This window comes from Anabrus simplex, chromosome 2 (genome assembly GCF_040414725.1).
Source record: "Anabrus simplex isolate iqAnaSimp1 chromosome 2, ASM4041472v1, whole genome shotgun sequence".
Lineage (NCBI taxonomy): Eukaryota > Metazoa > Arthropoda > Insecta > Orthoptera > Tettigoniidae > Anabrus > Anabrus simplex.
The window spans coordinates 1,021,068,520-1,021,082,261 of record NC_090266.1 but is presented as its reverse complement, the minus strand read 5'-3'; the positions used below and the strand labels follow the sequence as shown (position 1 = coordinate 1,021,082,261).

The 13,742-nt window shown below is 38.3% G+C and overlaps 1 protein-coding gene across 5 annotated transcripts in view; it reads right to left on the bottom strand.

Annotated features, from left to right (window-relative positions):
* The window catches only part of LOC136864640 (COP9 signalosome complex subunit 7a), a 370,749-nt gene that overhangs the window by 59,747 nt on the left and 297,260 nt on the right, over positions 1-13,742 (bottom strand). For all 5 annotated transcript variants that reach the window (XM_068226369.1, XM_067141898.2, XM_067141894.2 and 2 more), the window contains one exon: positions 899-1,119. In XM_068226369.1, the coding sequence (XP_068082470.1) occupies positions 899-1,119 (221 nt within the window). The remainder of the gene's footprint in view (positions 1-898; positions 1,120-13,742) is intronic.

Here is a 13,742-nt window from a genome sequence, read left to right as displayed (position 1 = left end):
AAACGAATAAGAAAGAAGTTACAAGAGAGATTCCTTCGAAGGAATGTTATTAGAAGATTCTAAGGTCTCAAAACCACCTGCTGATTTTCCATGAACACTGAGAAAATTGGCTAAAATATTCAGCTTTAATAGAATTCAAACCTCTCTTAAACACTGGACTGCACACAGCCTTATCATAGCTCTCATGGTGAGGTCAATGATCGAAAGTAAATATTTTGAGGAGACAGCAAAACTGACATAATCATGCAACTACTTAGCAGATTTTAAAAATTTTTAGAATTGGCTTTATGTTGCACTGACACGGATAGGTTTATGGCAACGATGGGATAGGAAAGGCCTAGGAATGAGAAGGAATCAGCCGTGGCCTTAATTAAGGTACAGCCCCAGCATTTGCTTGGTGTGAAAATGGGAAATCACGAAAAAGGGCTGTCAACAGTGGGGCTCGAAATCACTATCTCCCGGATGCGAGCTCACAGCCACGTGCCCCTAACTGCATGGCTAACTCGCCCGGTTGATCAATTTTTGACATTTGAAACAACCTTTCTACACTCTTTAGTAATGCTAGATGTGACAAGTTGCTCCAACACTCAAATTGTTTTATAAAAGTGCCAATTAATGACATGCATGTTGCTTAAAAACTGTTTCACAGCTGTACAATGAGAGGAAAGGAGAGGCTGAAGAAATACAAGTGAGACTGATAAATGTTTTGCACAACAATTTAATACCGGGGAAGAACTTCCCTCAAAGGACTTTTTGTACCACCACCACCCCCCCCCCCAATTTTCCCCTAAATTTAAAATGTCAGATAAAATTTTAAAATTCACACAAAAAATCTGTAATATTCCTCTACAAAACAAAAGAGCAATACAATACATAGAGATTCATATTTAGCCATTACCTCCTGTTCAATGGCTTCTTTATGTTTCAGGCGACGATTCTTTTCCAGATTAGCACGGTTAATTTGAGTTTCTACACAACTCAATACAGCTTCACAGGAGTCACACCATTCTTGCAAAGTAGATATAATTGAACCAAGGTCTTCTGGTTTTATATCTCGTCCTATTGCATAATCCACTTCCAGTTGGTTGTTTTTCTGGTCCAATTTACCATGTATAATGTCTGAAAATAAAAACATTCAAAATTATAATGTATTCTATAATCTCTGCACAAGGAATATGAGAAAAAATGATGTACTTATAAGTACTGCTATAAAAAAAAATAGTGGCCATTCTCTTGAATTTAAGTCCTCTACGGGTCCCTCTGCTACTGTTTGGAGATGGGCAATCTTACATGTTGTTGGGCCACGGTCTGACCTGGCTTGGTATCTATAGTTATACTGGACTAGTTCTGCATGCTACTATTGTGGTGTGGTGGTAACAAGTTGGACTGGTATTCATGAGATTGTATGTTCAAACACAACCTACTGCTTATATTTTTTTTAAGAGAGAGAAAATATAAATGCTCCTGTTTCTTTTATAACTGTTTTAGTAATTAACACCATGTTCATGAATTCATTATGAAATGACTTTATAATTATTTATTATGACATGACTTTATAGTTATTTATTATGACATTTTGGCTTCAGATAGAAAGAAAGATTTTATTCTAAAAAAAATGTGACATCAACAAAAAACTTGGTGGCGTCTACCTTAGAAAATCCAAACATTTAAAAGTAAAAAATATAAAAACAAGAAACAAAGCGATGTTTCAATATTTAGTCCATCTTCCTCCCAACTTGATCACATCTTGCAGTCAAGTGAGCATGTAGTCTCAAATAATGACTATTTTCAGCCCACAGCATCCCAGGCATTCTGGATGAGCTTGGGGGATAGGGCTAATTTTCCCATATGTGCTTTTCACTTGGGCCCACATATTCTCAATTGGGTTAAAATACGGAGAATGATGAGGCCAGCCTATCAATTCAATATCCTGTCTGTTCGCAAATCGGTCTCTAATCAATTGAGATGTGTGAACTGGGTGATTATCCTGTTGAAATTGAAGAATTCCATCAAGATACAACAACCTAGTACAAAGAAACATGTAACATTCTAGCAACTGTTTATATTTATGTTATGTTGGTTTCAGTTTTCTGTGAATGCGATGGATTTTGCCCATTCCACGACGAGAAATCCACTCTCAACACGATACAAACACTCGACCACTGTGAGCACCAATGGTGGCTTATCTATGGTAGAACTGAGTGCCAGGAGGATGATAAACTAAAGTGGGTCCTTCCTTTGTAGAAGAAAAGGTAACATCCACCAGAAAAATTTGCTCTATTTCAGTTCTGATTACAAATTCCCACTGCAAAGACTAAACGATCGTTTCCTAAAGAACTTCCCTAGGAATGGTACATTGAGATCTCAAATTGGCAGCCTTATACTATTTCTTATATTGTGGCTGTGGCCAGCAAAATTAACTACTGCTTTCAAGGTAACAGCAGAATGAAAGGGATTCATTTCAGCCTCTGCCACTAATCTGGCATCCTGTTGTGATGTTGAAATTTTCCTTCTATCACTGCCAGCTTCTTGGGAAAAATACCTGAACATCGATAGTCTTGCACCCATCTCTGAGCTGTCCTTTCTAAAATGTGGAAACGCCTAGCTGTTTTGGATGCCGAAAAACCAAGTTTAATCACAGCCCATATTATACCTTCTTTCGTTCCTTTACCACTTAGTGGAGCCATGTCAGTCAACTGCAAAGTCTCAGGCAGAAATGGTGTCATTGGTTATCTGGTAGTGTGTTAGCCTCTAACTACGTCTTAAAATAATGGCAAAGTATTCATAATGGTAAAAATATAAATTTTAGAATTGAAAATGAATAACATAAATATATTAGAGTCTTATTAATTACTATATTATTTGCAGACATAAATTTCAAAGATTTAAAAGAAAATGCAGTTCATAATATTGACTTCAGAGTTGTAATTTATTTTCTAACGACCTGCATTGAGAATAACTGTATTCAAAAAATAATTCCTTAATCATTGCTTTGGTTTTAAGTTAAGAAATGCTACAACTGCAACTACAAGCACAAAATAATATTATTGTCATAAAATAAATCTATTTGCATAGCAATGTTAAATAATCAGAATATAATCTAAATGAATGTAAAATTATAGTGGTCCTGTAAAAGTGCTGAATTGCATCAGTACGAAGTAAATCCCGTACAGCTCAGTTGGAAGAATGTCAACTTCTCGGGTACAAATCTTCATCGTTCTTTTTCATTTTATTTCATTACATGATAAGTCATCATCATTCATTTCCCCTCATCCAACTCCTGCCAGGTTCAGAAGTTTATGACACCCTTCCATCTTCCTCTATCCTACTTCCATTGCTCCTCCTTACCTGTGTTCCAAACCAGCTTTCTTCTACAATTCTCAATCATTTTCAACTACAGTAGTAGGGTCTCCCTCTTTCTATCTATTATTGGCACATTTTATCTTGGTGCATTTACACCCTAGTGCTGAATCGGTCGACCTCGGCAATCTTCGTGATTCGTACTGGCAACCTTTGAAACACAAACCATGAATCGCTTGAGCATCGTTGTGCGACATCTGGCGTACACTTTACGTACTAGTACTGTTGTTTACACAGCAAAGTCAAACTATAGAATTCATGCTAGGAACAAGATTCGCATCGAGAAATGTTATATAATGTGTATGTGACATAGTTGTTGGCTTAAGATAATAATGGTTTAGAAACTTCATATCGATCGATCACATTCTCGATTCAATTCATATTTCATTTTCATTCAGTAGGCAGCACAATCGGAACGGGGACAACTTCCTCCTTACTCCTCACCCCCATACACAAATGCACCAAGATAAAGTGTGCCGATAATAGGTCTCCTTTGTCCACTTCTCCATCCTTCCCTGTTCCGTCCCCTTAACATACCTAAACCATCAAAATTTATCACTGTTTCTTCTGTCGTAAAGCTTTTCCACTCCGATTTCCTTCCTGACGTCCTCATTTCTTCTCTATCATTTCTTATTTTTCCTATCATACTTCTTCAAAGTTTCATTTCCCTGGCCTGAATTTAATTCTCCTGTCTTTTTGTCATTGTCCAGGTCTCTGCTGCAGAAGTCAGTATTGGGCAGTAGTACACCTCATACATCATCTCCTTGCACCTCATTGGTACTTCATTCCTCAACACCAGGTTTCTCACAATGGTAGAATGCATTTCCCTGTTGAATCCTTTTACTGATCTCCATGTCCAGCCCTGCATCCTACATCAGTCTGCTTCCCAAGTATTTGAAGCTCTCCATAATTTCAAGGTTTTGTCCCATTATTTTTATAATTCTCTTCCCTTTCCCCTCTAGTCAACAGCACTGTCTTACTTTTTCCATGCTGATTTTCATTCCATAATTTTCAATAATCTCACTCAAAATGTTGAGTTACCCTTGTATTTCCTCTCTGCACCCAGCACCACAGTATCATCTGCATACAGCATTACCTTCAGCTCCCAGACCCCATATTTCACCTTCGCCTCCTTAAAATTTCATCCATAACCATCATAAATAACGGTGGTGACAACACACTTCCTTGTCGTAATCAAGTTTCATTCCTAAACCACTCTGTCCATTGTGATTTTCCTCCCTCCTCTGTATCTGGGCAATGCTGCAAGAGTTTTTGTACATTGCTTGCACATATTCTATCATTTGCTTTCCGTCAGCTTGCATTCAAGAGATAGTGGTTTCGAACCCCACTGTCAACAACACTGAATATCGTTTTCTGTGGTTTCCAATTTTCACACCAGGCTGTACCATAATTAAGGTCATGGTTATTTCCTTCCTGCTTGTAGCCCTTTCCAATCCCACTGTCATCATAAGACCTGTCCGTGCCGGTGTGAAGTAAAGAAAATAGTAAAAAAAATTTCCACACACAATTTATCTAATCCTACTGCTCTTCCTGATTTCATTCCTTTGACAGCAGTTTCCACCTCTTCCATCGCGATTTCACTCTCGGATACTGTGTCCTCATACTCTCTACCTCTATCATCTCATCTACACCCCTTCTCACATACAAGAGATCATGAAAGTAATTCTTCAATCCTTCCCTTATTTCTTCTGTTTGTCTTATCTTTTATACTACCAAAAGTACTCATAGCTCAGCTGGCTCCATGGGTAAATGGTTAGCGTGCTGGCCTTTGGCCACAGGGGTCCCAGGTTCGATTCCCGGCAGGGTTGGGAATTTTAACCATCATTGGTTAATTTCCCTGGCACGGGGGCTGGGTGTATGTGTTGTCTTCATCATCATTTCATCCTCATCACGATGCGCAGATCGCCTACGGGCATCACATCAAAAGACCTGCAGCTGGCAAACTAAACCTATCCTGGGATCTCCCGGCACAAAAAGCCATACGCCATTTCATTTTTTCATAGCTCAGCTTATAAATGCTTTCTGAAACATGTCCCCTTCCACTTCCACACTCTCTACCTGAGTTCTGGAAATGTGTTTTTTCAATTTATATTGTGAAAACCTCCGTCTACATTGTGCGAGATACCTATCTCGATTATCTTCTGAGAGCCTCTGAACCTCAAGAAGGCAGCGCGCCGGCCTCTCACCACTGGGATCGGTGGTTCAAATCCTGGTCACTCCATGTGAGATTTGTGCTGGACAAAGCAGAGGTGCGACAGGTTTTTCTCCAGGTACTCTGGATTTTCCTGTCATATTTCATTCCAGCAACACTCTCCAATATCATTTCATTTCATCTGTCATTCATTAATCATTGTCCCAGGAGTGCGACAGGCTTCAGCAGCAGGCACAATTACTATCCTTGCCGCTAGATGGGGGCTTCATTCATTCCATTCCTGATCCGGTCGAATGACTGGACACAGGCTGTGGATTTTCATCTCATCTTCTTGCCTAGTTTGGTGTTTCTGCTTCCTATTAATATTTCTTGGGATTTATTACTATGACCGACTTTGCATACTTACCCTACATGACTGTGTCTCTATCTCTGCCTCCTCTTCTTCTGACATGACGTCATCACTTGATCGGCATTCTGTGCCTTACAATTCAGGCCTTTCTGGAACTTTTGCCGAAATATATAAGCTTGCATCGTTTTACCTTAGTCAATTTGTGGTTGTCAAAGTACCCGACTGGATTCAATGAGTGAGCCGATTCTCTGTGGCATCCCGCTGATATCAAAACGAAGTGAGATTAAGAGAGATGAAAACAGATATTAGTAATTTTCATATTCTTCAAGCACTTTTTTCTGTTAATGACGGTCTCTATTTTTAACCAGCATGATTCCAGACCTTCTGGAATTGCACAGACTCTGTAATTATGCGCTACGATTCTGATTTTTCACGAAAGGCTTGAGAAAAAGGGTGTTATGTCTGACACTTTGGAACTTTTCATCATGGTATTAAGAAAGATGTCACTTAAATTTTACCTAATTAAAGTGCACTCTAAAATAGATGCAAAACCTTGTACAAAATTAAACAGACTATACCTACATACCTTTACAACGCACAACTTGAAGAAAAACTCTTTTTCCTTACCTGAAAGGAGGGTTATGTTGACTGACGTTCATAAATGTGCTGCACAGTTTCCCCTCTTCAAGCACCAGCAGTAGCCAGCCAACATCGCTACATTCCACTGTCCCTGGTATCTTTATTTGTTGGTAGAATCTTTTCACCCTGCTCATCAGCTAGGGCTCTCAAATTGTCAGGGAACTAGTCAATAATAATGTTATTGGCTTTAAGTCCCCACTAACTATTTTTACGGTATTCGGAGATGCCGAGATGCAGGAAACTAGACCTACAGGAGTTTTATTCTGTGCCAGTAAATCTACCAACATGAGGCTGATGTATTTGAGCACCTTTAAATACCACCGGACTGAGCCAGGATCGAACCTGCCAAGTTGGGGTCAGCAGGCCGTGCCTCAACCGTCTGAGCCACTCAGCCCAGCAGGAAACTAGTCCAGATGATTGTTCAAGAAATGGAGTTTTACAATCAAGTTGCAGCCGAAAGCTTGAAATCATTTCAACATATTTTTCACAATTGTCTTATAGTTCATGTCTTTTTTACGATTCCCAAAAATTTATCGATACTTCTCTGAAAACACACCATGCCTGACGTTCAGCATCATTCATAGTGCCCAAAAATGCAGTGTCTTTCATAAGGAGCCTAATCTGTGGTCCATTAAATACTCTCTCTTCTTAGCTTCTGACAAGAGTGGAAATCTTTGGTTTAAATACTCAAAGTACAGTACATACCATTTTTGTCCAGTGGTTTTACAAATTGCTTACTGACCCCAAGTTTGATATGCAAAGGAGGAAGCAGTATTGTTTTAGGATCAACCAGACTAGCACAAATTATATGTTTCTTTCCATGAGTTACACTTTCCTTATTGATGATGATGATGCTTGTTGTTTAAATGGACCTAATATCGAAGGTCATCGACCCACTTTTCCTATTAGGCTGCTCTCTTGTTGTCCAATGTTTGTCTCTACTTGTACTATCCTAATGACACTAAAAGCAAGGAAATTTTCTGTAAACTGCTTGTTGGCCCAGCAAAATAGCACCTACCTTTAGGTCTCCAAACAATAGCCACTGATGTTCCTGGTGGTTCATTTTTTCTAGAATCAACTGAAAATTTTTGTAAGTTTCTTTGAGAAAAACAGAATACTCAATGGGAATTGAAGGAAATTTGCTTCTATAATGTAGTAACACTGATAATTGGGCTTCTCTTCAATGCAACGATAAATAAATGAGAGTCATTACTATTATAATTTTCACCACCGAAGTGAAGAATTAAACCTTATATGCCCCAGCAATAAACTACCTGTTTTTCCATTTTGAAAACCTTACGGAAGTCTTCACAGGCCCATGTTTGCCACATTCCAACAGTAGAACGACACTGTTAATCATCTTGCAACTTGCGCATACTCCACTGGTTAGGGCCTGAATGTAATCTGCTGTCATTCGGCACGTTTTCCACAGAGGAATACGTTAACATGCTCCTCATTTATGGGGAAGCAAGACAAAATACGTGTGAGGCACTACGTTTGTACCAGGAACGGTATCCTGAAAGGCGACACCCAGCTGCTACAACATTCCGCCGAGTTGAAAGACACCTAAGGACAACAAGCATGATTTCCAAGCAGCCACCAGTCCGTGATAGGCCCGTTATATCGAATGAAACAGAAGAGGCAGCTCGCAACAATCCACACATAAGTAAAATGGCGATTGCACAACAGGTGAACACCAGCCTGTCATCCGTCTGGCGAATACTGCATGAACATAAACTAAACACCACTCCCGGTGCCAGTATTTTCTTTTCTTTCAATATCGATCCTGCAATTTCTAAGTCCTGCACAAAATCGTTCAGCTCTGCCTGAGTAAAAAGCTGTGGTTTTGTCTTCTGAAGAGAGTGGAGAGAAATCCTCATCCACTTCAAAATGTTTTGTCGATGCAGATGAACTCAATCTCATAACCTGCAGGCCTTCAGGCTGAGCAGTGGTCGCCTGGTGGGCCAAAGCCCTTCAGTGCTGTAGTGCCATTGGTGCGGGGGTTAGTTAGATGAATTCAACTGCTCCACATCCTTTGTTGTACCCCGATATATTGCACAGATAGAAGTAGCAATCATCATAATGATCTTTTGGTTCACACCAAATCATAAGAATTCCAAACGGCATGGATTTCTATTTACCATTAAACCACTGTCTTAATCCTTCAAAACATGTTTTACATATAGTATTCTGCCATTTCACTGTTCTGAGAATAGAATTCAGTGGAGTTAAGATGGTCGCAATTACCGATTTTAAACAGAATGCACAAACTCGCTAATATATCAAGGAGATACGGTATAGCGCGAAGTTGAAATAGTCAAAATCAACATGGCAGTGGCTAAGACAAAAAAGACTTAGAATTGTTAAAGACATCTCTATTGTAAATTGATAAATGAACAAACCATCGTAGAGAGCGAACGCATTACATTCAAGAGACTAGAGACGCATCTTTAAATTGATAGGTTAGAAGAAAATCCTTGGAAGAAGAAAGATTTACAGCATTAAATTAACAGAATAACGCATAAATAGGATAGCAATTGTATAATCTATGTGATATAAGGGGAATATCATAAAAATAATCGATATACAGTAGTTAATCACGGAAAAGACAAGGCCTTGATTCTAACAAAAGAGAAAGAATTCCTTGTAACGCAACGATAACATATTGAGTCTTTAAACAATATTGTACAATATACCTAAAAAGCTGAAACAACAGCAGACATATTGGAGATCTGCAAGATTAAAACGATAAAAATTCAATCTAAATGGATTCTCATTGAAATTGTTATGTTAGAAGGCCTTGAATGCAACATAATGTTGCAGCTAACTTCATATATATATTTTTACCTTCCTATTGCGCAAGAAGAGACCGCCATACATTTTTAAGAAGACTATGGGGCAGATTGTCTGGATGAGGCCGAGCTGAGATGACGGCAAAGAGTGTCCACATTTCCGAGGACATCTTGATGGCCAGTGGCGGAGTGCGAACGTCAAACCAGAGCCGCAGATGACGATGCAGACATAAACCAATCCCGGAGCCGATTGTTTATAAGTAGATGATAGATCGTTAATATCTTTGAAATGATTCAATTATATTAGATTCTCGCGTAATAGTTATACATTTGTGTCGACATACATGGAGATATGTATTCTTCCTAAAAGACAAGACAAATTCTAATTAGGGAGTGTGTTATGAATAATATGATAATACCATTGCAATGAAACCAAAGAATATTGGCAGGTTATGCCATGTGAAATTTGAAGTGCAGAGTGGTAGAACACTTTAAGGTTATATGTGAAGTGATGATTGATATATTGAAATATGAAGGTTAGATATTGCCATAGGAAATCAGAGTAGGGTTATATATATATGCATATGAGAATAAACCAAAGACATGTTGAGAATAGATATGAAGATATTGATCCAACGAAGTGAATAATTGGGAATTAAATGATTTTAAGTGTCAAGATAAGTTATTGGAAAGAAATGGAAGAGATATGATATGATATGTGAAATGAAGGTAATGTTGTGATGTTATATTAGTATAATGAAGAATGGAGAGATAGAATATATATTACTACGATGATAAAAGGAGAAGATTATTGATTTTTTGTTTGAAGAGAAAGATGATGTTATTTGACACAAGCTAGGATCATTTATGTTCGTGATACCATGATTATATTTCATTGATAGAGAGTCAATATCCTACGATAGTGATGTGTTGTGGTAGTTATAATATATTATGGCAGGATTAGTTCATCACAATGAATCCTTATAGGAAGTGTCTGTCATTAATTTGATAAATTTCAACCTAGTATTTCTACCATTAAGTTATACACTAGTGTGTAAAAGTTAAGCATAATCACTAAACAAGGCCATACTGCCTGACAGGAATGTCAGACGGATTGCTGAACAAATGGTAGCTGACTCACACACCATATGTCACACAACTCGTCCTTTGCAAACAATTAACAAAACTTGGCAATGTCTTCCACAACAAAATATGCTGTTAATAGGGTGTATGGTTACCCCTAATGGCCACACATGCTTCGCAGCGACGTGGCACGCTCTCTATCAGATGGTCCAAGAGCTCTTGTGGCAGTCTAGGGTCCTTGATGGAGGCTGACAGGATGCAATTCGCCTCCCCAACGCATCCCATGCATGTTCTATAGTATTCATATCTGCAAACCTCGCTGGTCAGTCCATTAAGAGGAAGTCTGGACCAACCGCACCTATGCAGAGTCAAACATGTGGTCTCAGTACCTCATCCCTGTATCTCCTAGCATTAACAGTGTTCCTCGGACCACCCATGAAGATGTGCAGGTCCGTACGGTCATTAAACATGACGCCACCACCACAATACAGGTCCCGTTCCACGATGTTCCTGTGGTTGTATCGGCTACCCGGTTCTCTCCAGATTAATGTGCGATGGGAATCGTTCTGCAAACTGAAGCGGGATTCATCTGTGAAGAGCACATGCCTCCATTCATTCATGGTCCAGTTTCGATGCTGACGGCTCCACAGTAAACAGGCCCGTCTCTGTGCTGGAGTGAGCGGGATGCACACTGCTGGACGTTGGACAAACAGCCCTGCTGTTCTGAACCTTGATGCGGCTGCAAGCTCCGCCGACAATTTTCTTGCAGGTGCACTCCGATTTCGTCGGGCGGTTAAGGCCAGATATTGGTCTTGCTGTGGGGTGGTTACCCATGGTCAACCTGGTACTGGCCTACGGCTAATTTCTCCAGTGTCTTGAAATCATCTCCAAAGCCTGGAAATGACACTTTGTGGCACATCGAAGGATACAGCGACTTTAGTCTGTGTCTAGCCTGCTTCCAGATGGCCGAGTATTCTACCCTGAAAAACGGGGTCCAAATGGCGTCGTCGTGCCATTATGTTGTCATGTTAACCACAAGGCTACACTCCGCACACTATAACAGGGCAAACACGACTGAGGGAATATGGGGTGCAGGCAATGGCTGTGTTTACCTTGCGGTTACGCCGCTAGTCAAAGCAGAGAACACTCCTTTCCTATACAGAGTGAACACGTAAAGTTGGTAGGTACATATGTCGTGCGATTTGCGGTCTATTTCCTGTTGCCCCGCTTACTCGTAACTTATGCTTAACTTTTGGACACTTGTGTATTTTTCCTGAATGTTAAGGATGGCATACATTAAATCACATGGATAGGCAATATTATTTTCTATAAATAATTTCAGAAGGATAGATGGTTTCTAGTATCTTCATGAAAGATATTCCTTGCATAACTAAATAAATCACACTAGGTCATACATTAAAGTTCGGACACTCATGTGAGGATATGGTTGATTAGTTGTTTTATGGTTAATTTGGATTGAAGATTAATTTGATAAATGATACAATGATGAGTAATGTTAGATTTTTAAAGTGAATATTAGCATATGTTTTTGCTGACAAGAAATAGTTATCTTTTTTCCCGACGCACACAGATGTGTTATGATAATCCAAAGAAAGATAAGCATGAAATGAAATCCTTATCCTAAGATATCAGAAGAAAGGAGATGAATTATGGTGCTGATAAAATGATGTATTTTATGTAATTCAAACAACTTAACTTGATCCTTGACTTCCCAAGTGGAATTGTATTTATTTAAAGAAATGATGATATGATGATGAATCTGAATGATGATATGAAAGTGACTTACAAGTTCACTTCAGATCTTAATAATTTTTACAATACATAACCAACATATCAATCATCAATGTTGATAGTTTATGCTATCAAAGCAGATTCAATTAATTCAATTTATTAATTTTTCCTTTATTTCATTTTCTTTTTCTCAACTTTCAAATTTGAATAAATGATTATAGTTAGGGTATACTGGAAAAGCTATTTATCAATTTGGTTAAGGATATTAGATAGGTTTAGAATTAAGGTGTCAAATAGATCATATTCTTGTATAGCCAATGATTCATAGGATGGAGACATCCATCATTATTACTGACAAATAAGACACTTATTAAGATGCCGTCTTCTGTTCGGAACCCACGTTAAAAAAAGAAAAAAGAAATATATATATAAAAGCATCAAACCCGGAGATTAAGCCAGCATGGATTTCTTTTACGTTCGCACCCTGGACGCAGGAAGGGCGTAGTATGCGGTGCCCACTTTTTGTCTTGATCTCCAAGCTAAACTTCGAAATATTCAAGGTACACTTTCTTAATAAAGGGTGTAATGTAACGTTTCTGTCTCTATAATAAGTATGAATCACACAGAGTACATAATAGAAATTGTTCGGGTTGTTTACACACTGCCTTCTTGGTGCTGCAGAGACCTAAGCCGTATTATATTAACATATCACTATACACAACACTAACGAACACTTAAAAACCAGCGAAAATTACACTCCGACAATGAGAAAAATAAGCCAACTGAAGACAATGGTGGTACTATGCTAAGATATATTTTTATAGGGGCTGTGTTTATCTTATCCTTTCTTTTCTCAGATATGTTTATGAGCTAACATGTTTTGGTAATCTTCTCTTCAGTGCTATCAATGCTGACAGGTTTATTACTTCTCTTCACTGTGCTGGTCTTGTGTTGTCAAATCACCCAACCCTCCGAGAATTTTAAATACATGGCCAGCCAAAGATAAAGAGCTGAGTGTGCAAAGGGTGTTTTGTTTCACGAAAATATTCTATGCATAGGTTTGATTTTTTCTATTTTTTATTGTGTTATACACTATAAAGTTTCCACAGGGATTCAATCAATCCAATACAATATAACATTCGAGGTGTATTTTACTTTCACCTAGGGATGCCTTAACCCCATAGTATTTTTTTTTTTTCCAGATAGTAAGTCATAATAGTATGTATTCCACCAATTGTTATGGCTGGCAATATTTTTGTATGTGATCTTTTTTTTTTTTCTGTAAATTTGCATAATATAACAATTTTAGGAATTTTTTTTATTGGTATCTTTTAAACATCACAGTTTATAATTTTCACGATCCGTACTGATTTCCCAATTTCAGTAGAAAAGGACTTTTATTAAGAATCCACCTAATCATCACTACATAACACTGTACACACGATTTTTACTATCTCATAAGTAGTAGTAACAGTTTTGGTTTCGGTCACTGTGTGACCATCTTCAGTTACAGAATATATATATATATTATGTAAAGTGACTTAAAAACTAAAGATAACACACATAAACAATAATATGACATACAAAATCTAAA